Raw genomic sequence first — 24730 nt, forward strand, 5'->3', positions numbered from 1 at the left:
TTATACATTTTTTGTGATCTATTGTTTCGGTAAAGACTACCAGACGTATGACAAAATAAAAGTACCTACTACCAAAAATTACACGGGTCAACATCAAATTTGACTTTGACTCCAAAGCATAAAATTTCGATAGTTTAGATCCTAATTAGACGAAAAAAAAATATATGGCATGAAAAAGTTTGCTTCTGTGTTTAGGAGACTGATTCAACGATATCATTTACAATAACTACAAGCAACATGTAGAGCCCATGGCTTGTCTTGATTCCAAACAGGAAAGTCAAAATATGCTTCATAGGCTTCAGAGAGAACGTGAAATGTCTTTAATTCGTATTTCACGTCACGAATTATAATAAATTGACCACATATAAAAAAAATGCATCGGCATCGTATTTACACTGTCTTGACGACATTTGAAGTTTGTCTGGGCTTGTAAACAACCTTATCGTTGTTTATGACTCGAGTGCCCACTAGTGACACTTTGTAAGGGTAATCACCCCACTCTCATCGCGCGGTTTTTGAATTATTAAAAATAATTAAAAAAAATCAAGAATGAGTATTTATACCATAACTATCACAAAAGCAAACTTTATACCAAAAAAAGGTATTTTCTTTTCTTTTTTGTGCATAATTAACCGGAAAATCCTAATATAAATGTTAGGACAAAGAACGAGAAATTTTTTGTAGAGTCGTGTTATTCTAGAACAGATATCGGGAAGGAGATGAAGGAATTCATTAGGAACTTAATGTTTTTGAATGGTCTCGATGAAATCTTTTTCAAGATATCGACCTTTGTTTTGATTAAGTGAGTTTTTAAAATATATTATTATAAGTAAAACGGGTATATAAAGACGGCTATTCTGTACGCTCTATGTTGATTTGTAATGGATGTTAATTTAGACACATATTAACATATCTGATTATTCTGTAAAAAAAACATAAAATTATATGAAGTTAGACATGGTTAATTTTAATACATAGCATATAGGAATTTCTGCTGTCTCGTCAGACCTAGATTCCACGGAAGATGCTTATGATATTTATGTACTGAGGACTAGAAACACTAGTATTGTCTGGTAAAATTTTTCACTGCTATCCCAAAATTTGACATTTTGACATTGGACTCATATCGTTTGGACAATTGTATGTTGATAGTTTTCACATTCTACTTTGCCTTCCTAAAACAAGAGTTATAAACTATTGAAATTCCAAATATATTCTAATGATTGTCATCCAATCTTTCATCTAAAAGTGAAATGTGTGACTGACGCATACGCCACTTTGCAACTCGAACTTTTCTTGATGGTGTGATTCATGTGAGTTTTGATTTGCTGGTGAGACCACCATCTTCGATTTTGTCCATAATTGTGAATTTGTTGGGAGTATCTCTTATAAAAAAACCGACCAAGATAGAGATTCTCTTTGTTTTAAGAAGAAACTTTATTGTTATTTTCATATGACATTCATTAGTAGAACTGAATTTCACTTTATGATGAACAGATGATATTTCTTGAATGTATATCATAATATAATAAAGAGTGCGTGAAAAGTAACGCACACAATTCTTCCATGTATAATAATTGAGTTCGTCATGCACCCTTTACGAGGAATGGAGAGCAACAACTTGCTAAAGATGATTTTGTCATTGATGGTTCTTTTATTGAACTCCTATTCTCTACAAGGATGAAATTGTTAAATTCAAATTAAAATTTTTACTCTTTTATGTATTTTGGGGCCAATAACTTATACTTCAACAGTAATTGATGTTCTGGAAGTGTTATATTAAATATGCCTTTTCCGTAGGATAGTTATTGTTGGAAGATTAAAGAACATGTTTATTTATTTTTGTAACTGTGATTTTTATGCAGATGAGGCATTACCCTACCAAAAAGGCATGTTTTCGATAACACTTTGAAAACATCAGTAATTACTCTCGAAGTGGATAAGTTATATTGTCTCCAAAATTACTGACTAGTTGCTAGTCACGCTGTATAATATTTGCGAGATATATGACAAATCTCACGAAGTGCTTGCTTGTTTATCTCCAGCAATTATTTATCATGAATATAAAATAAACGGCAATCATTGCGATTCTTCATAGCTTCCAATTCTGCAGTAGGACCATTGATATTATATCTCTATTCGTGAATTTTACTCGTCATATCGAAATTCAGAATGCTTTATTAACTTTTATTTTCTGAAAATGCAACAGGAAAAAGATGACACAATTATACTTGTACATTTTCTTTGGTGAGTGTAAATTCAATAGAGAAAAACGGCTTTTTGCCGGAATGATCGTTAAACTCCCAAATTGAGATTAGAATCAGTTGGCAACAGTACATTGAAAATCGTGAGAGCGTTTTCATGTATCTTTTTAACGAATTTTCGACTCGGATGGATCAGAACCTCAGTATAAATCAACATATCAGCATTATCCCTTCCTGTATCATTTAGTGGAAGAGAAAACAGATGGGGGAATAACAAATTCTGTTAGAATCAACGCTGAATGCCCGTTAATTGTACTGTGAGCGAAATTGGCAGTAGAAATATGCAATCAAAAATAGCCAGGGAAAACGGGCTTAATTAAAGGAGTACACGTGAAAATAATGAAAGAAGAGCCAAATAATTATTTTGTTTTAGTATAATTAGAGATAAGCCAGATTCCAAACTCAACATTTTGGTAATCATAGATTGCTTACAAAAAAAATCAAATATGCCGTCACTCACACCGAAATATTCTGCTTCATCCGAAGCCATAGACTAATTGAATCTATGATCCGAAGCTTGTCTGTTTCTCACCTAATTGAGTTAAAATTAGCTGCAGCATTTCTAACGAAGCTTACTCCAAAGTACCTACATGTGAAAATAACGAACGAAAAGCCCAATAATGTTTTCAAATTTTCATTTGCCATTTAGTGAAGGAGTAAACAAAACAACCTCACTTTTCCACTTTTGAAAATTTCGCTTTTCTGCTCTATGATCCAAAGTGAGTAAGTTGTGTGAATAATCAGGAATAAATAAGTTGAATATATGATAAAATAAAAATTCTTTTTTCAACATATATCATATGTTGAACCAAAATTTGTTGATTTGATCGAGTCGAAGAAAAAACCAGATTTTACAAAGATATAAAATTTGCTCCTTACAGCTGAAAATCATCCAAAACGATTCCCTGCAGTCTATCGCAAGCACAACAGAACACCCCGCGAATATCCATTTGTGAAGGACCATTAATAGCGATTTTAATGGACCGCTGAAGTGTGCAGATTGTGGGTGAAATTGAAACACCTCTCCAGCAATTCAAGCACATTTATGCATGGAAAGAGCTCGATCATTCATATCCGTCAACTTCGACGCAATGAGTACTTATAATTCAGTGAAGAGAATATATATTTGCGTGGAAATTCTTTCCCAGGTCGGATACATAAATCAAAATTTAGCGCATGGAGTTGCTGGTTGGCTGTCGGCCGCAAGGAGAACAATGAGAAGTGTGCCTGCAAAAGAAGATAACCCAAGGCGGCAATGTTGTCAGATTTTGAACGAGTACCCAGAAAATATCCCTCAGGATATCAAATCTGATTTACCTCCATAAGTAAAAAATGGTTTGAAGATGGGTTATACCCCACCCCAACTGGAAGGGAAAGGCCCACGAAAGAGCTACAGGACCTTTTTTTCGAATTGTGTATATTAAAACTTATTATTTTCTCTCCACCATATCTGGGCACCTACAGCTACGTGAACTGTTTTTCTTGGATGGAAAAAATATCTATTTCTTAAGGCGATGACCGAGCTGAGCTGGGAGGGCTTAAGGCTCGAGCTACGGCTGAGGGGAATCAGCCCTAAAAGGTGAATTTTCCAAAGAAAATTAGATCAGCGGGGTTACTAGTAACTCACTAAATGAAATAGAGATCAAGGAAATAAGTAAGCCTTAATGTTGAGCATGCCTTAAATCAGTTGTTGTCGCTGTACATTGATTTATTTTATTTTAAACATAAAAGGGATAAACAAATTCATTTGTCGAACACCTTTTATGTGTTGCTTCGCCAACATTAAGTTTTCAGTCTATGGTTTTGCAAAATGGCGAATTCGCTGGTTAAATAGACATCGGAGGAATTTTCAATTTGAAAATGCTCCTTGCTACCAAAGTCCTGATTTTTTCATAAAAACGTTAAAAATGGCTTTTAAAACATCACCGTATGTCACATGCGAGAGGAAAATGCTGTATATTATGAAAGCAATGGGACTCCTTTATTTGAGCGACTATTGTACCCATCTACTACAGTATTATTTTTCTTCTGTAACAACAAATGTGTTTTTTGTACGTAATCCTTTTCGGATTCTTTCATGATCACATCATGACAAAAAACATTTATGTCACAACCCAAAATTTCAAATGAAAACGATTCATTAATCTACGGTAAAAAAAATTTAACACAATTAAGTTGGAAGTTATATGCTGAGAAAAATGATTTGGCTGGCAACCCAGCACGGAGCTCAGGGCGCAAGAAATGAATCATTTGCATATAATTTGAATACCATGCCGCTGGATCCAATATGTGTCAGTTTTTTTCCGGAGAATGGAGAACGGAAAATTACACGGCGATTTTTTTGTCGAAACCTCATGAAGTGATTCTGGAATATATTAGGTTGTCACGGATTATGTGGTATATTTCAGACCGTATCAAATGAAGTTATGGCAAATATTTCAGTTCGATACCACGGGAACAGGATGAATATTCCTCGTGCGTGTGCGGAGAATCATTCCATTATTCCGTTCGAAAAAATTTCCAAAAAAAACTATACAAGCTGTTTTTAACGAAAATGTAAAAGTTGCGGTTTATGAATGCATTGCTTTTCCTTGATTTATCAAACGATCAAAGAATCTAGAGCATTGAAAGTTCTGAGTAATTAATAAGTTAACCAAAGATTATAAAGTAGAAAGATGGGAAACGAGGCGACTAAAGCGATTTGAGCGCCATCTGTGTGTCAACCGTGTTTTGGAGATGCTGGGACTGGTTAAAATATTAATTTGAGTGTCATTTGCAGAAACATATGAAATTTTGTAAGATATCAGACGTCAATTTTGCTCGAAGCGGTTTTCAATGTTTCGATTCTCGTACAGCTTTTTGTTTATCTAGCTCGTTCTAGTTGCTGATTATTGAATTTTTTTGTCTTATTTCTTGGTGAGAACACCAAAATATTGTTCGAATAGTGAAGAACTGTGGATCAAATAATAAAATAGATTTTCCGAGATTAAGTTTTTCACTCAACTAAGGAAAATGGAAGCGTAAGTATTAAAACTCGTAACAGGTGAATCGCTCATTCATTGAGTCTAATTTTCAGAGCTCTGAAGTGGATAAAATTTTCAGGGTGTTAAGACAATGACTTCAGCAATCACTACTGACTACACCATGTGCAATGAACATTGTGCTGCAGGTCAATTGAGAACTGTTCATCCACGTAAATTGTTGTATGCAGAAAGCATCGCTTGCATGAACGGCCTATTAAGGGGAAATTATGACCTTTATAGGTCCATTCAATGATTCTCAATTGCTACTCTTTCAATATATTCATAAATGCAGAGGTTTTATTGATTTTGATTTGGGAACCGAGTGACTGTCAAATTATTGTTTGGACAGTCAAAGTTTTATGAAACCTGCTGTGAGTGTTTTGTTCATTCATCAATCAATTTGGGAATTGTGTCATCAAGAGATCATGTCATAAGGAAATCATAAAAAAGCACCAAGAAACTATACTGACATGTATGTATGTATGTCAGTTAACGTGATAAATAACGTCAACGTCAAATATGACGTTCACGGGTTGTAGTGAAATTTGAGTTGATGTGTTACTGGAAGCAGGAAGTACATGTTTATGGTGATAAAGTGGTTAGGAATTTTTAATCTGGCTCTATTTTATTATATCATTTTACGAATAGTGAGTGAGACAAAATGACGTCACGTATTCGTTTATGCACATACAATACAATTTGTTACGCTTCTGTATAGGGCGATTTGGTACTATTTCGTGGCCAGCCGATTTACCTGATATAAATCACCTGGGGAGCAGTGAAACATCTAGTTTTGAGCCAATTTTTGTTACTTATTTAAAAATGATTCTAGTAAATGGCATTATCAGTTAAATTCGCCATATTTACCCATCAAAATGAGATGTTCCGAATACCTACTGTTTTCTCTGTAAATGTTTCTGAAATTAATGAAGTAAATTCGTACGACCTAAATGCTACATATGCATTTTCGTAACATACCTAAATTATAAAAGAATATGTCTGATATCAATTTATCAGGAATGCTGATATCCGACTGTCAGTTTCGAATTCAGAATTGGATATAGAGGAAATCGCATAGAAATGAGGGCTCATGATATTGAATACCTTGTTATACGTTCTAAAATATTCCGGATAAGGTTCACTTCCATAGACATTGAGAAGGGAGAAGTGAGGACTATGTAGGAAGTTATATCGACTTAATGGTCTCTTGAAGAAATGGAAGATCGAAAACTGGTTCGTTTTGAAGATTCTGGAAGGAATATTTATACGTCTTTTCCATGATATTGTAAACATATCAATTGAGATATAAGGCACTTGTTTCAAAATATGTTCCAGAGCTTTTCGAAGAATATTGTTTCGTTATACCCTAATCTTGAGCAGTGAATAATGCATGGCTTGCCTAGGATTGTTCCCAGAAGTACCACACGTGTAAAAATGAGTTATATCCTCTCATCAGTGAGATTATGAGACGTGTACTATAGAATAAAAAACAACATTAACGCATCCCGAGATTTGCCCAAAATGCCCGTATGAATGAACTATAGTTCATTGAAAAATATAGGATACTCAAAATTCTTGATTTCGATTTACATATATTCTTCTTTGAGTTTTATATCCGCTTCCTTGTAGTTGTATATCCTCATATTTTGATTTTCATTAAGCGAATATGCAGTGCTTATTTGTATTGTAGACTGAAATAACCTGTTTTAAATTTTTCGTTTATGTTTTGTTATTTTTCAGCAACACGTTCGTTGTGGATATAATAAATTCCGTACAGGGTTATAATTGCTCTGAATGTTCTGGAAACTATCATAACCCCATCCAGATACTTAGAGTTAAGTAAATTGCTTGTTTATACAGGGATGCTCCTAAATTCATGCGACATTCAGTAGGTTAATGCTGGTATGAAATTAAGATGGGTCTTTCCTATAACAAAATTGCCTCAGCCCACCCCTTTCTGAGATATAACCCTTAAAATGTGTTGACTGAAATTCAGTTTTTATTTTTTTTTTTTATAAAATTCAAGTCAAGCTAGATACTTGAAATTCTGTGATTTTTGTGAACTCGCAAAGAACTAACCACGGGTATTTTTCTTATCCTTGAATTTTTTCTCAAAATCAATAGCTAAAGAGGACAACTATATTTTATAATTATTTCAATAAATTGAGTGGAAAAGGGTAAAGATGTAAAATGTGGAGAGGTTCATAATAAATGCTGGAATTACAGAATTTCAAGTTTCTAACTATACTGGAATTCTAGCAAAAAAAATAAAAACTGAATTTTAGTCACCACCTTTTAGGGGTGATATCTCGAAAAGAGGTGGGCTGAGAAAATTTTTTTATAAGAAAGACGGTGTCAAATATTTCAGTTCACCTACACCCACCTGAAGATGCTACTGCAACAACGAAATACGTGTTTTGGTGAAATTCAACTCATGTCAGTGAGAAACATGGTATTAAATTTTAGCTGAAGTATGGGTTTCCATCAAATATCGACCACATCAATTCAATATTTGAAGAAGTATAGTTCTATCTCATCCTGTCGTATCCTATTATAAATACCTTTCATTCATTCTCTATTTTGCAGGTAACGGTGTGCCAAGTCACATATTGAATAATACATGAATTTTTTCAGCGGGAAATGGATTCTTATTATTTCGAGAACTCAATATTAGGGAGTAAAAGTTGAAGATATGATCGTATATCATTATGACAGTGCTTCGAAGTTATCAATCGCTGAAAGTGATGGGGTCCCAGTTGATTGAACAGAGATTGTTTATGCAGAAAGTTCGAAGACTCGAGCAACAGGCTTGATAACTTTTAATGACATCTTGGTCTTGAGTTTGTCGGCAGTCCAAGTTTATTTTGGCCCTAAACCGTTCACCAGGTACATCCATAGATTGAACTAATTCAGTAGATGTGCCAACTGGAACAATAATGAGGTAACAGCAAAGTATTTCATTCCGAGGATGAATCTTTAACGCCTCCGTAAATTCCTAATGTGGAAAAAACCGGGGGAGTTCGAGATCACAAGATCCTCGCTCGGGGATATAATGAGCGAATAGAAAATTCCTTCAAATTTTTATGAATTTCCCTTCTACTTAAGGTAGATGTCAGTGGAAATTCAGCTCGCAAATTCTTCTTTCAAAATGAAGAAAAATTTAATCGCAAATCTCTCAGAATAGAATATCCCAGGCTGTGTTGCAAGCAGCATTACGTTGCCATGCTGGGGTTGTTAGGAAGAAATACTGCCTTAATATCTCAGTGTAGCTAACAATGCATCATATTCGTTACAGGTTACAGGTTCGCCGATGTTCGGAGATAACTTATATTCCGTAATGGAAGAACCTCTCATTATCTCCCTCAACAGAGATGGCCCAACCTTTCTTTGCGTACGTTATGCTTTGCATCTACGAATTTTCCATTCAAGCAAATCGTATGATTTATCCCCCATTCTCAGACGCGTAGGCAGTCGGTACTTATATTTTATTAGCTGGTGAACGAGCCATTCAAAACGGTTTTTTACTGCACGCATAGGAAGAATCCTGCATGATTCAGATTTTGACCTACAAATGAAGGGAAGGTGAAGGTGCCTGTATTCAAGGCTATATATTCCATTCACTTTTACTTTAGCTCTCGGTTTACCATGAAATAATTTTCTCAAGTTTATTAACTAGAACGCAGTAAGGTTGGCACTCATGGAATGTCGTTAATGTTATAACGCCGTTGCCACAACTAATATCAATTATATTACAAAAATGCCGAAAGTGGCTGAAAAAGAGAGAAGACAGGGTTTCAGCAAGTGCTAATTAAAATTCAGGTCCGCTCATTTAAAGAGTAGGTAACCCTGATATTCTAATATCTACAATATATTAGATGGTAGCGAACATATTCAATGTAAGTGAATTTATATAATGTTTTATAGAAATCTAATCGAAATATGAATGTTTCCATAATCAGAAAGATTGTGAATGAAGAGGATGACAAAGAATTTCCTTCTATTGGGAGACCCAAAAAAGTGATGGCATTTGAGAATTTTATTTCAGGGTGAACGAATACGAGAAGTTACTACAGAAATTTCGATGAACTTTATCGTACAATAAGTTCCAGAAAATTAATTTTTCATTTACTTGTCCTATACATTGTGAACGTCTTAAGGAATGAATAAATATATAATTATTATTGTTATATGAAAGTATTAAAAATAAATAGCCATAAATACGAGCCAGTTGTCCTGTTAATTCTTAATTCATGTGAAATTTTTGTTTAGAGATGAAGTTCCTCTTGCCTGGAAACATCCTTTGATTATTTTGACTTCCATCGATGCAAGAGGATTTTTGTGGAAGAATTTAACATTCTTGTCAATTCCTTTGAGAGACCCATTTCCTACCACTGCATCAGATGCATTTCATATTGGGGTTGTTTATTTTTGAATCTACAACTGATGTAACGTCTTCAATCTTTAGCCAAAGAAGATAACCAACCTTAACTCTCCTCAAACTACTGCATATTATGTGTCAATAATTCGATAGCAAAAATGAATATATTTAAAAACTGATCACTTGTATTTTCCATGCAAATAACTAGATTTGTTATGCCTTTTCAGTTTGTATAAAACGTCAATTATATTTTCGATCTCTTATTTTCCGAAGTGATTCTATATTGTGATAAAATCCATAATAACTGAGACTCTTACGTAGAACGCACAACATAGCGCTAATTTAAAACCTAAAAATGTTTTGACAAGCGTCCAACATTTTCCGTACTATACAGAGTGCACTGTGTCAAATTTTACGGCCAAAATAAAAGTGAATGGAGTATACCCGTAGTTTCTAAATTATTTTTTTTGAAGGTGTAGAGTATTTTGAATCAATTCGATTTTTTTCACTGAATTTTGATTTCGTCAATTTTGCCACTTTTTTTTTAGATATGTGTTTTGGGAGCTTCGAATGAGCTTCATAATTTGTTATTAGTTATCGATTATTTCAGCTCATTTGGTGAAAATTTTCAAGTCCAAAAAGAACGCTGATGAGGTAACGTAAATAACTAATTACCATTATGAACCTCTTTATATCACTGTCGGCATTTCTCAAGCATATACGTAGCTAAAGAAGCTCCTTTTTAATCCGCAGTTAATGGTCCTCATTTCTACAAAACGAACACTCCACTTTACCTCTTCGTGGAAAAAATTCCAAGAGAATTTCCTATAATTCGCCGTAATGACTGCAGAGCGTCAGTCAATTCATTCTGCCGATGAAAGCCAAATTTTTTGAGGTTTCCATTCCTTCTCCTCCTCATAAAAATGTCAAAGACTTTCTCACGCAAATGATTCCGAAAGAAACCCCGATGAAACGAAATTGCCCCCCATAAAGGGCTGCTCTTATTGAATTCCAGTAAAAAATTTATCGTTTTCCGGAAACGATTATTCTAATATCTGGGCAGAAAGAGAAACGTTTCTTGGCGATAGAGTTCCGGGTCGTGCACTCTGGTAGCGATGTTACGCAAATGGATATGGCCTAACTGTGGATAACTGGAAGCGTAATCTTCTACCGATATAAAGAGAATGGAGCAGTCGATGGGGTAACATTGTGAAACATAGAGTGAAATTGTTCTTTCAATCGCGCCACTTAGGACACGGCTTCTAGGTCGCTTTGGGCTTGCTCTACGCTTCAAACGAGGATGACTGAATTGCTGAAATTTCTTTTGTTCGAATAAAGAACTGGATGTTTCACGCATATGCCTACCATCTGATCAACTACATTTTAGAAAGGGAACTCAAAAGGAGCTCATTTGATCTCTTTAAAAATAGGTTTCAACACTGGAGTTACTGACATAGTTAATTCTTTTTGGGACTGCGTGGCCAAATAATAAATTTGTGTTAGTATTTACCTGGTTTATATCGTACGTTCAGAAAAATTCGTGGTCAAGTAGGGCATAGAATTTTGAACGTCGATATTCCGTTTGAAACGTTAATCTTAGCTTGTGCTGCCCCATTTTCCAGGTGAACTGCCAAGTTAGCATTTTTCATTCTTGATGTATTAAAATTATCAGCAAATTCTGAAGATGCTATTGAATCCTACTTCAAAATTCTGAAGAAAATAGGAGAGTAGAAATCGAGGTGGAAATCATCTATTCATAGATGTTTCAGCGTCAGAGAATCCCAATATTGCTGTAGATTATTATCAATCTTACCAAAGTAATGCTTCGCAATGTGTGTTTTCCGTGAACCAGTTATGCTCGAACAAAAAAGTGCTAGACCAAAGAAAAACACCTCAATGTTATTTAGCAATGTTGAAAATATGATGACAGAAGCTCCACGAACAACTTTTCAACTGGCTGGAGTCTGCGTTGGCATATGCCACACGATTTTGAAAAAAACAAGAAATCAATTTGTTTCAATAAACATGAAATTTGCCCTTGAAAAGGTTGATTACCTACCCATGTAGGCACAGAACATTTATACAGGGTGAGTCTTTGACTCGCACAAATATTTCTTGAGGTCAAGAAAAACACTTTTTCCTATACCATTTTTTTCAGATTCGATAAAAAGATATAGCTATTTTAAGTTTTCATAATGAGCTGTGCCACCCCTGGAAAAACGAGATTTCCTTAAGATAAATAGCTAAATCTGTGACACTTCACATTTGTTCATAAAAAATTCATCCATGAGGTGATGATCTCCTTGTTGAGAAAAATCATACTTCACAAATTTTACTTCATTACTATAACTTTTAATATTCTATGGCTAGATCTGTGACACTACACATCTGCGGATCTTTTAAACAGAGTTGTATTCAGCCAAACTACCCAATTTTTCAAATTTCACACATACTTTGTAATTTTTAAACATCAAATAACTTATAAATAGCGCATTATACGAGAAAATATAAAGAACACTTTTATTTTACAAAACGTTCAAATATTCATTTAGATAGCGTCCAACTTAGTTTCAAGAGTTGGGTTCTTTGTATTTTCGGTATTATTATGGTAATGGTCACAATGAGAAAACTGGAAGACGTAGGTGATATCTTGTGTTCGAAAAAGATTCATCAACTAAATTAAAATCTATATTCCGAAATTCATTTCGACATGTCGATTGTCGACAAAACCGTTTGTTAGATAGAACTAATAACATCTTTTTATGGTTCTTCAACAGCCTGTATCTCTTAAACCGAGTCGATTCGGAACAAATGGTGAGTAAAAAAAAATTTTTTTTTTAATCTAAAGAATCTTGTTTTGAAATGATATTTGTACGAATCAGACTCCCCCTGTATAGCAACCAAAAAGTTTGGTATGCACCAGTCAAAGGGAAATTGTGGAACCTATTTTCTTTGATGGAACTTTAACAGCAGAAGGTTATGAAGGAGAAATAATCATGTTTTTTTAGAGCTGAATCGAATTTCGATGAATTATTCATTAGTTATTTTCCACAAGTGTAGAAACTTTAGCTACTCTAAGGAATTTTTTCAGGATTGGCTCATTAGCCCTTATACAGAACATGAATTTCCTGCAATATCGTATTATCACACTAATTTGAAAAATTGTGATTTTCAAACATTATCACGAGCCATTGAAAAAATTCATCAAATTGGGAATGATTCCTTCATTTTCTATAACGTTTCGAATATGTAAGATGTAAATAGTGTTAGGTGAGTTTTTTTTTTCAACACACGTTATACAATAGGGCGTTGCAAGCTTAAAACATCTTGTTTTCAAATCGAATAAAAATTTCACACAAAAACTTTGCCATATTTACAACCAAATTTTAGTTTCAGTTAGTTGTAATGACTAAAAGCTGATAAATTCATAGTGTTTTCGCGCAAGCGCCAGACATCATTTGGGAGCCGGAGAAGACAGTTTGATCCTGCGTTTTCATTCGACCCTCCTCTTTTCAATTCGTTCCAATTCAGTGTTATAAAATAAATAAGCGATTCCACTATGCTAACACAAAAATTATCTGATAACCCCGCTTTATTTTTTATTTATTATTGTTTACTTTATTATCGAAATTCAGCTGAATGCACTTTTTTGGTTTCATTCGCAGATTGAGTACAGGAAACTGAAACATTAATAAAATTGGCATTCACTTTTTTACGATCACTAATAAATTGATGAACGAAACCTGCATTTCTCTTCAACCCCTAAACACATTTTCAGTAGGTATTTCATTTTTCTTCAGAATTTAAAATTGGAATTCGGTATTTTCAATATACCTATGTGTAAGTATGGTTTATTACCTCTATCTTCAAAACTTTCTATGCATCTTTTTGAATGGAAATGTGCATAATTTTGTGGCGGCGTAGTTGTACCCATGGTAGAGGAATACTTCATCTCACCATGATGGTACTAAGGGTAGCCAAACGATGGCATCACTGCGCACGACGGTTGCGATCACAGGGTAGATTATACGTCTATTGCGGTGCAGCATACGCCAAACGATGGCGCCACCGGCGACGCAACACTCTATACCCTCGACGTAACCGGCGTTTATAGCAGGCACAAACTACGCTGCTTCGGCGATTGTCGTAGGTAGCTGCTAGGGTTCATTAACCTACCTGATGAGTCCGACCCTAGCTGTGGGACGAAACAATCACCCCAAGAGCACGCCATTCTTCAAATGGCGTGAACTCACCCCAGCACATACCGCCAAAATTTAGTGAATAAGCGCATGCATTGGATAAACCATACTCAAGAATCAATTTATCTTTTTCTTGCATATTTCATTAATGAATTATTTCAACAACATTTCTTTCACTGTGTTAGATTATTCCAGAGAATCTGAGGATATTGTGAAAATTTTCAGCGAAGTTCATAATTCATACGATAAAGATATGTGCTTATTCCAGTTATATGATTGAATCATATATGTTCAATTCCCTATAAATACTGCATTGATGTGAATTACATGATTTTCATTAGAATGAGTTGGGGGAGATAATTTACAGAGTGTAATGCATCAATTCCCAATCGAATCAAAATTGATTACAACACACAACAACATACGGCGTTCCGCTTAGTGCATTCGAAATCCATTATCAATTTCAGACGAAGATTTAACAGATATCCTCATAAATCATAATCATTAATGCTTGTAATACAAAATTGGACTTACATCTACCGATACACCTGGCAGAGTAAAACACTGAGCTCGTGGAACATCATTCGGCACGAATCTGTAAAATTCGTGGCCATCCTTGTACCATTTGACTGAATATAGGGTTTCGCCTTCGAGATTGTAATAACATTCTAGAGTCACACTCTGATTTCTGACTGCATATGTTGGAACTCTTAATTCTTCTAGCTGTATGCAAAATACATCTGAAACAAAAACAGAACATAAGTTGACGAAAACTATCAATGGGTGAAAAATATTATCGAAACTAACACATACATTCGTAATAGTGAATATTGGTATTAAGTTAGTAGATAAAACATTAGGCATTAGGCATAATCGTGAAGATGTGATGTGATTCCCAAATGGGAATCAACATGCAATCATAGTCATTTCTCTAGATCAATAGGAATTCAGTTATCTTATCTGTTCAACGATCAAGCTTAATTTTTTACTTTGAAAGAGAAATGTCTTTAATACCATGAAATATACATGCATCTTTCACATATGTGTGGAAAAATTCCAAATACACTATGCAATGATATGAAAATTGGTAACAAATCTGAATATTATGGAAGAATATTCGATTGATGTCGACGATCAGGTCAATCTAGTATATCAAACCCAAATTTTCGAAATAAATCTGAAAAGGAACAACTTTCAGATATGGTACTTCCTATGTATAGGACAAAATGGTATTATTTTAGAAAGTATGGCCCAACCAATATTCGCCATCCTCTATAACTAGTCAAACAATTGATTTTTCCAAGACCCTCCCATTATAACTCTTCCGGTTCAGAGAGCGATGTGTTCTGATGGGAATTTCACATCCCTAACTCCATCTCCTTATAGCATCCAAACGACCACCTCAAGTTTTTGAATGGGAAATGTGGGTCAAGTGTCATATTCCTTTTTCAATCTGAGTATGGTGAGTGTCTTCACACGTCGATTCAAAATAATAAGAATATCAATTACTCCTGCTTTTCGTGTCATTGGCCACAAAACACACAATAAATAACTTGTTGATATTCATATCAGCGGGTGGTGTGCATCTGAATTTGTCCTAATCACTGATATAGACATTATCACTCATTCATTACAAAAAATATCGTACGATTTTTATTCCTATTACAAAAAGGGTTGATAGAAAACCCCATCAATGACCTCAGAGATTCTCAGCAACGAAAAAAGTTGGGAGGTGGAGGTGAGATGAGTTGTTTGTGCTAAAAATGAATAGACATTTTGTTGCTGATGATGATTTGGTCATTGATAGGTTTGTTGATCAATTTTTCTTAACTATAGGGATGCAGTGGTTGGACTTACTAAATGCGAATTGTAACTTTTTTTTATGTATTTTGTGGTCAATGATGAAGGATGAAAAAACGTAACGATAACATATTCATTTATTTTTGTAATTGCATGACCCACTATGAAAACTTGATGTTATTGATTATAGATTTTAATAAAGAAGGAGGTACGTTGCACTGCGACCTTGAAATCTATTGTGTCCCCCCATTAGAACTTTTTACGCCGCTGTGTCTTTTACAGCTCATTATCCAGTTACAGAGTTCTAATCTTTTCTAATTTCTTATTCGCAGCATTTTTGGCGTTTTCTTGCAATGGTAAGGCATTCTGTTACCAGGTGATCTGAACTTTCTTCCTCCTCCTCAAAGCAGTTCCCATTCTCATGCTGAGGCGACAGTGATCTGTAAGAAATCCAGTAGGGAGGATAAAATTCAGATACTTCTTTGATCAAGCAGTGTTAAAGTTCATTACGAATTTCTTGAAATGATTCCTTGTAGGTATATTTTCTACACAACAGGAGAAGATTTCCAAACCAATGGAAGCTCTTGTGTCTTTTTCCAGAAACCCAGACTAAAGAAACGTTGTTATTCTTCCCTATTTAGTTGAAAACTGAATGTCGAAAAATTCCAAATCTGTTCGAGCATTATTCTACAAAATCGTAAATACCGAAGATGTAATTACTTTCCATTAACTCTGTTTTAGACCAGTGAGTCCGGCTTGAAATATCATTCACCTACCACTCCGAAGCTTAATTCTTTTAGTCGGAGAGTTGGCAACAAAAATTGGAAAGAGTTTTGTATTTTGTAGAGACCGATAATTGAATATTATTTAGTATTGATGGTGTACACAAGTTAGCACCCACTCGCGAAGTTAGGTAGTGGAACACCTGGCGGCGACACGCTTTGATGTATGTAATATCGCAACATCCTCTACACTGACTGTTTTGTAATAATAGAAAATTGTCAGATAACTAGTTAACAGTGCAAAAAGACTGTAGAAAGTGGTCAGACCTCATTTTTATAGACAGCGGCAGGTCAGTACCCCTCCATCCTCATAAGTTACCGCCATAACGATGTCGGTGGAAGATTTTTGTAATGGATGAAAATCCATTTACTGCTCCATTATCATAGATTATGTGTAAATAGATTAATGGAACAGAGGCTGACAGCAGTCGCTCAAAATGCGGATATTGTAATTTTACATACTTCAAAGCTCGTCGAAGCCAGGTGTTCCACTATAAAACCTTGCGAATGGATGCTGGCTGACTCATGTATAATCCCAACACTAAATCCTATTTAATTAAGAGCTGGTCCAGCTCTTGGACTATTTAGTTTTCCTGCTATACCAACCTTTTTTACTTCGGGATTCTCGAAATTTTCAACATTAGTCTCATGCTGATCTTACAGCAGGTTGGGTGGTTCTACTACTTGACCCGTTCTGTGGACTAGTATGTAGGATTAGATACATAAAAAAATTACTGCTGAGTTCATGGATATGTACTTAGCTACGTGTTCTTTACACTCATATTCATCAACATCGACCGGTTATGAAAAAATGAAGAATGCGGTCGAATCAGTTTGCGCCATTGCCAATAAATCAGAAAAATATTAACACGGACCGGAAACAACGCAACGAATCAGTGTCCGTCATTCACATGCTGGCTTAACAGGCTCTGCCGGATCGGAGTGTTCGATCCATTGTATGCAATTGATTTAGGTGAATTTCTTTCACATTCTGCACATGTGATCGCGAAAATGCAACAATACGGTTTAATTAAAACACATTCATTTTGGAATCTATCCAATATCGCCTGGCCAGAATGTTTTAAAAGGTTGCAGATTGATAACTCGTGACCTGTTTAAGCCCGTTTTCGAGAGCCGATGCGGTGCTTAGATAGTACCAAGGATTATTCTAGATTACGCTGCCTATACTGTTCAATTAATGGCATTCTGGGTTCACGATGATCCAATGAAGTTTTCCATTCGATGGGTATCGAACGAATCAGTAGGCTGTATTGTAATATCATTAATGGACGCTGTTAGGAATGGTTCACCTTCATTATTGGATGAAGCATAACATTGCGTTTGTTCGCAGTTAGCTAAAACGTGCTTTCCATGAAAAATAGAGAAAATGGGCACTGGTAACGACGCGCCATGGCTCACACTGGAAAAAACGTTATTCGCATCCCACCAATCCAAATAAACTGAGCACTCTGTTTATGCAGCGTAAATCGCAATAGGTGGGTACGTAGTTCGTAGAGTTTCAATAACCTACTCATTGGATCACCAACGTTTAAGCAGCCTTAAAGAGAAAAATAAGAAGAATGATGACAAAACATCATAAACATCACTCTGGAAGCTCAAAGAATGAACAGAGCTTCCACGACATCTTGGGGCTAGAGGAATTGTTGATTTGTTCAACCGTATGCCTCAGGAAATTGAAGGACTTCAAGAATGTTTCCTGAGCAATGCTGCTTCATCAGAACTGTAACGAGTAGTTTCTGATGATGGTAGTTCTATTTCATTAAAACTGCAGCAGGAATACTTGGAAACTGTCGAACACTTTGCAAAAAGCAAAATGCAGAAACTGATTAGCAAACCTTTGATTGGAAGGCACCAGAACGAGGTCAACCATGATAACGTCCACGTAACGACGAGTAACTGGTTGACTTCCGGAGACAAAGGGCTTCATCCTTGCCATCGGGAATCTGGTGATTCCAACAAGAAAATACTTAAAATAAATCGCTTATAATGCTTCGGTGGTGGACCATAGCAGTCGGTGTGGCTGTGCGACACATGAAACTATCCAGCACATCACCGGGGGATGCCAGAAGTTTGCGACCACGAAGTAGAAGAATAGACATGATGCTGTTGCCAAAATGTCACATCATGAATTGGCAATAAAATACCAACTTCGAAAGTTGAAAAGAGTTCCTTATTACAATAAGCATCCGGATGCTGTATTGAAAAATGATCATCACAAGCTATATTGGAATGGCAGAGATCTCAAAGACATGAAAATAACTTACAAAAGACCTGACCTCATATTGAAACTGTTTAATACTCACATGACATCCTTCATGACGAAGTTTCGATTGCTGAATAAGTATAAAGCCCGTTTGCAACAGCCGAGAATTCTCTGGAGAATTCTCTACAAAATTCTCGCAAGAAAACGGCAGAGATTATTTAGTACGCAACTCAACAGAGAATTCTACCGAAAGTGCGTATGTAACGGTACATAATTCACGGCGCATGAAATCTCGAGTAAATTTTCTAGAGAATTCTCGGCTGTTGCAAACGGGCTTTAGAATAGAGCACTATTCATCGACGTGGTGATTCCATTCTATCTTATAAATAGGCACATTGAAAAAATTTCAAAATACAGAGGTTTCGAGGAAAGAACCAGGAGGCAGCGAAAGCCGTCAAGAACATTCCCATTGTCATTACATCTACAAGCTTAATACCGAAGAAACATCTACACCGACAAGAAGTGCAGGTAGATCCAACCGACAGCAAGGATTCGATCAACATCAAGGAGCCAAGGAGCAGACCGGACCCAACCACCACCATAAGCCCGTAAACCTGAAAAGGGCTCCAACAGAGCTTAATTTGTATATCTGAGATATCTGGGATAAGTGAATGTGTGAGAGCCGCCAGGTTAAAGTCATAAAAATAATAATAATGAAAACGTGGCTCCTATGCGTGAAGCTCAAAGAACTACTTTGATATATCTATACTTCAATTATTGAATTAATGTGGCCGCTATCACCATAGCACTCCCTTCAGCACAGCATCGACATCGAAGGAAGATGCATTGATCCATAAGCTTGTATACTTACTTCATAGATTCAGAATGAAGAATCTATTTGAAGAAAGAAAAGTAGTTTTTCCTTTTTGAATCTGTTACTTTCTGTTGGCATTTCTTCTGATTAGTTTGAATTCTATTTAGTGGCTGATATGGCTGATTATGGACTCTTATAGGTCCGTAATATGTACCAAATAATACCTTAAATAAATGAATAATGTGGAGTGGAACTTTGAGACTTCATTGAGTAATGTGTAAAAAATTTGTAGCTCATCGAACATTTCCCTTGTCGAAGGACAATTAAAATTATCTCCGCATGATAGAAATTATAACAAAGAAGATCTGCACTAACTCTCACGCCAATTATTTCATCTATATTCCTCTATACCCTCTACCAATTATATTTCACTCCAGGCATTCGTAGAATTCACCCTATGTAACTACTTCCGTCATACGATTTCAGAAATGGTTACCTTATACCGCATTGTGCCGAAACTTGTTGCCAATACGATGTCCTATTCGACACATGGCATCTGAGGAAATGTACATGAACGATGTGGCGTAAGATAAGGGGAAACGCCATCAATTCAGGACAGGTTGGGACAGGAAGATGCCGGGGATATAACTGTGGAACGGGCGATTGTCATGAATTTGTTATCTGGAAACGCTGACGTTAGCAGAATTAGTCACCGAAGTTGTGTTTGTGAAATGTGGCGTAGTTGTCCTGTGAATAATCTACAGTCTGATATCCATACCAACTGATTCTAGCTATCCCACATAAGATCCCAAAGGGATATAACTAGGATGTTTCAAGGAAAGGAAAAAAAAACGCCCAAGATTCTGTCACAATATATCCACTTTAGTATACATGTAAATTTTGTAAAAAGTGAGCAAAAAGTAAATAATTCATGTCTTCGTTATTTACCAATTGTCGAATAGATCAATTTTCATAAAATTATGCAAAATGTCACCCTTCTATAAGGGGTGGAAAGAAGTTGATTTCTTTGGAAATCCTTTTGTTCCTAAGGAGGATTTGGTCATTGGTGGGGTATTTTTGAATCAACTCTTTTTTATTATTTTGAATTCGTAGGGGAGTGATTGATGAAAGATGAAAGAACGTAGCAATTACATGTTGATTTATTTTTGTAATTGTGATTTTTATTTCGGATAACTCATCAAGTTGTTAACATAATAGAGGGCATGTCTCTTTCTTCAAGAATATCAAATCACCCTCTGCAGTAACAAAAAGGCTATAGTTGGGGAGGCGACGATGCTAAATCTGGATTTACTCGAGCGTCGTGGAGACTTAGTGGATTTTGAAGATTAGATGCTAGAAAGAAAAAAAGGTTCTATAATGTTTGCACTTTCAGAGTTGGTGAAAGCGTCTGCAGGGTCTAAAAGATGAAAAAAAAAATCGTCAGGTGTACATACTCGGGCGTGTCAGATTAAGATACTGTATATGCCCTACGTGTCTCTGATAATGAATTCATGCATATCTGACAGTTTGCGCGGTGGAACTGGCCGTACGGAAGAGTTGAAAATAGTAAAAACAAAAAAATTTCCAGCGTGTCAGATTTCTGGAGGATATGTTAATTGGACCAAAAGGAAGCTACTTTTCAAGGGACTGACAATCTGGACGTGACGCAAGGTCACAGCGGTCCTTTGAAAATGTAAAAAAAAAATTGTTACTTTTTCATACTCGAGCGTGTCAGATTTTCATACAGATGGTTAATCTCGGTGTTGTAGACGTGTTGAGCCTCGTGTTGACCCATTAATCTGACACTAATCAGGGGAGTTTTGTCAATCTGACACATTGAAGATAATAAAAATGCTTTTTTTTCGAATATTTCCCTGCCTGTACTTCTAATCGTTTTTGTATTTATAATGAAAGTTGTAGATAATTAAATTGTACACAACTTTTGTCTGAAGCAATTTTACATACTCTCAACCGTTCCCGAGTTAGAGGGAGATAAGGGCGAGGAGCTTAGCCACACATGCGAAAGGGCAAGGTCAATGTGGAATCCCAGTCTAATTGTTATAATGACAATGAATATGATGACAATTTCGAAATTAATCACGAAAATTTTAGTGTTGTCTCTGACTGAACCTTAGAATGTACTTTTTTCCAACGAGTGAATTTTCGCTTCAGCATGTATCGCATTAATCGCCATATATCTCAAAAACGTTTGAACGTTGAAAATTGCTTGAGACAAAATTTGTAGGAAATGTTAGGCTGTACAATTTTAGTACCCGGGGGAGGAGATAATTCAAAAAAACTTATTTTTGTGATCTTTGTGGCCAATTTTTATTCTTTCGGCTTGCTAAAACTGTCAGATTATATTTTTCCCGTTATTTTTGAATCATGAGCTTCAAAATAAGAAAAAACGCCACCGCACTCGAGAATATACACGTGGCGTATATTTTTTTTGCAACTTTGGCGCCCTCCCACACTTTTTCGACACGCTTAAATTGTCAGATTAAGAGCAAATATACTTTTCAACAGGTAATTAACCACATATATCTCAATCTGAAACGCTCCAGTATGTGCAATGGTCTTTTTTTTTACTATTCTGACAGGCTGTCCTAGACAATTCCTCTATGTACAGGTCTAATTTTTGGTAGAGGTACTCTACAGGGTTCAAGGTATGTTCCCTTATATTTATCTGACACGCTCCAGAAAATCCCGAATTTCCCTCTTGGGCTCCCTAACTACTATGCATGTCTGACACAAAAAGTTAGGCTTAAAATTCAAAAATTCTAACTACATTTCACTTTTTCAAATATTTCTAACTCTTTCATATCAACACGTGCTATAAAAATTCAAGAACCACTATATTTCCAATAGAAGAGACACAATAGAAAAGCGCCACAGAATCAAAGTAAGCAGCATGTTCAATATGTAGTGGCAGAATACGCCTTGTATATGTCTGAATGTAACTCGAAAAATTTTGGTTGAATATTTAAAACAATTGAAAACTGTTATTTCGATGATCCTTCTGACCAGATATCCTCTTCTAGAGAAAAACTTGTCCCAGTATCCGAGCAAATCGTATATTCCATAAGCCAATATCTCGGAATAAATACAAGACAGAAATTGGAGCTTTCACGTTTCGAATATTCGCATTCGTTCTGCAGAGAGAAATGGAAACTACTTCTAATCTTTGGTTGTGACAGAAGCTGAATCGCAGCTAAATCGACAAACGTCATATTTTCCATTTTTCCCTACTTCCCCCTTATTTATACTTTATCTGCATTCACAGTAGAACGCTCGAGTGAGTCTTCTATTCAGTGGGATTCTCGGGGAGATAGAAACATCCATAAATTTCATTAATATCCCCTAAAACCAAAAGAGTTCCAGATGCCATCATCGTTCTGTTTACACTTCCCCGACTACAGCATTGAGATATTGATCTTCGCCATGGGTTCTTTGGCGATGTTTTCTCGTACACAAGCGTTCTATTTTTTCACAGACGGTGAGTTTTCTGTTCCATGTTTTCGAACGGTGAAAATCCTGGAGAGGAAAGTTGTAGCATGTTTATCATTAGAGGCGATGTTCCGTATACAATGAAGTGGATTCAGTTTCATTATTGATACTCAATGGTATGAAGTTTGGAAGGCCCTATAAAAAAACTTATTCGCGACATGGAAAAAGATGCCAGAAAATACCGAATTTAGCATTATGTCGTGAAGGGTCAAAACTTCTAAGGCTATGTCCTCCTGAATCGAGCAGTCTCCACCAGCGAGGGATCTTCGAGAAACCATCTACCAGACCAAGCAGGCGCGTACCCAGAAAGGTGCATTGGGGGGCTCAGCTAACATCCACTAAAAGAGGAAAATGTAACAAAAATATTTATTTCTTATAACTATAGAAAATTACGAAGAACAAATTATGTCAGAATTGACTAGTTTTTGGTTATTAAATAAAATAAAACCTTGATTTCTTGTAAATATAAATCTATAAAAAAGAAAAAACGAATATTAAAACGTTTACTAGTTTTTAGTTATTACATAGAAGCTTCAAGCGTCTTGGGCCAGCATTAGTAAATCTGGTCTCAACCATTTTTGTATCAATCACTCTCTAGTAATTTATGCAATTATAGCATAAGAGCTAATCGAGCAGTTTTCTGCCATAGTGCTTCTTCTTAAGTCTCCTTAAGGAAGAAAAACTGCGCTCTGTTTCTTCAGCTGTTGTTACGGGAAGTGCACAAAATATTTGAAAAAATATGTACAAATTGGGGTAAAAATCTTTGCAACATTTCTCAAGAGCTGAAAGTGCTGATGAAGGACATGATTCGGGATCATTCGGAGTTGAAGTGATCCACTTTTTTTCCATCTTTTAAACTGGAAAGAAGACCCTTGTCACTGTCTGGTTCATCAATACCAGATATTTCTTGCTGTATTTCACTGTCGGAAAGATTATTTAACGTTGCTGGAATAATGCACTGAAGCGAAAAAACTTTTTTGATAAGTGAGGAATATTTGGATGCCAATTCATTCACCCCGATGGCTCTAGAGAATTTTTCACCACCCACCCTGAAAGAAGGACCAGATGACAGCACGAACAAAATTCTTGCGAATTACCTTGACATTCAATAGATGGATGTACTTGTAGGTTCATATAATAATGTTATTGGCCTTTTTCCTATTTTACTTGAACAATACTTGAAAGTTCTATGTGCTGAATGATCATGAGGGACCTTTTGCGAAAGCCTTGGGGGGGCTAGAGCACCAATAAACCAAAATTTCTGGAAACTTTTTCAACAAACATTCATATTTTGACCTAACGAATGGAGTCATGAGAACAAAACATTAATAACAATATGTTCAACAAAGCTGGTACAGAAACGAAATTCCCACAGACTACAGACTGTTAAGGCTATGAAGAATGTGTAGGCTCCTGGAAAAATGAAAGACATACAGAAGTAACCTAAATCTCTTACCTTTAGAGCAGTAATGAGAGAATTTGTATTCAGAGAGCCTACATGGTCCTCTTTGACTAAGTACATGCCATCAACGAGTCTGATAAAGAAAACCAACATCGAGAAAACATTCACTACGATGCTAAGTAGAGAGGAATATTGGGAAAGGGCATGGTATGGGAGTGGTGAAGAAACTCAAAGAAATAGGCAAGAAACAAGGTCTATTTAGTCAAGGTTCTTAGTCAGTATCACAGATATAGTGAAGGGACCAATAACTTGCCAGGAACACAAACTCCTTTCATTG

At 35.7% G+C, this 24730-nt stretch overlaps 1 protein-coding gene across 4 annotated transcripts in view; it reads right to left on the reverse strand.

Moving 5' to 3' along the window:
• Positions 1–24730, reverse strand: part of LOC123309497 — a 346668-nt gene that overhangs the window by 66035 nt on the left and 255903 nt on the right. For all 4 annotated transcript variants that reach the window (XM_044892653.1, XM_044892652.1, XM_044892651.1 and 1 more), the window contains exon 2: positions 14399–14604. In XM_044892653.1, the coding sequence (XP_044748588.1) occupies positions 14399–14604 (206 nt within the window). The remainder of the gene's footprint in view (positions 1–14398; positions 14605–24730) is intronic.

Source organism: Coccinella septempunctata, chromosome 3 (assembly GCF_907165205.1).
Source record: "Coccinella septempunctata chromosome 3, icCocSept1.1, whole genome shotgun sequence".
NCBI lineage: Eukaryota > Metazoa > Arthropoda > Insecta > Coleoptera > Coccinellidae > Coccinella > Coccinella septempunctata.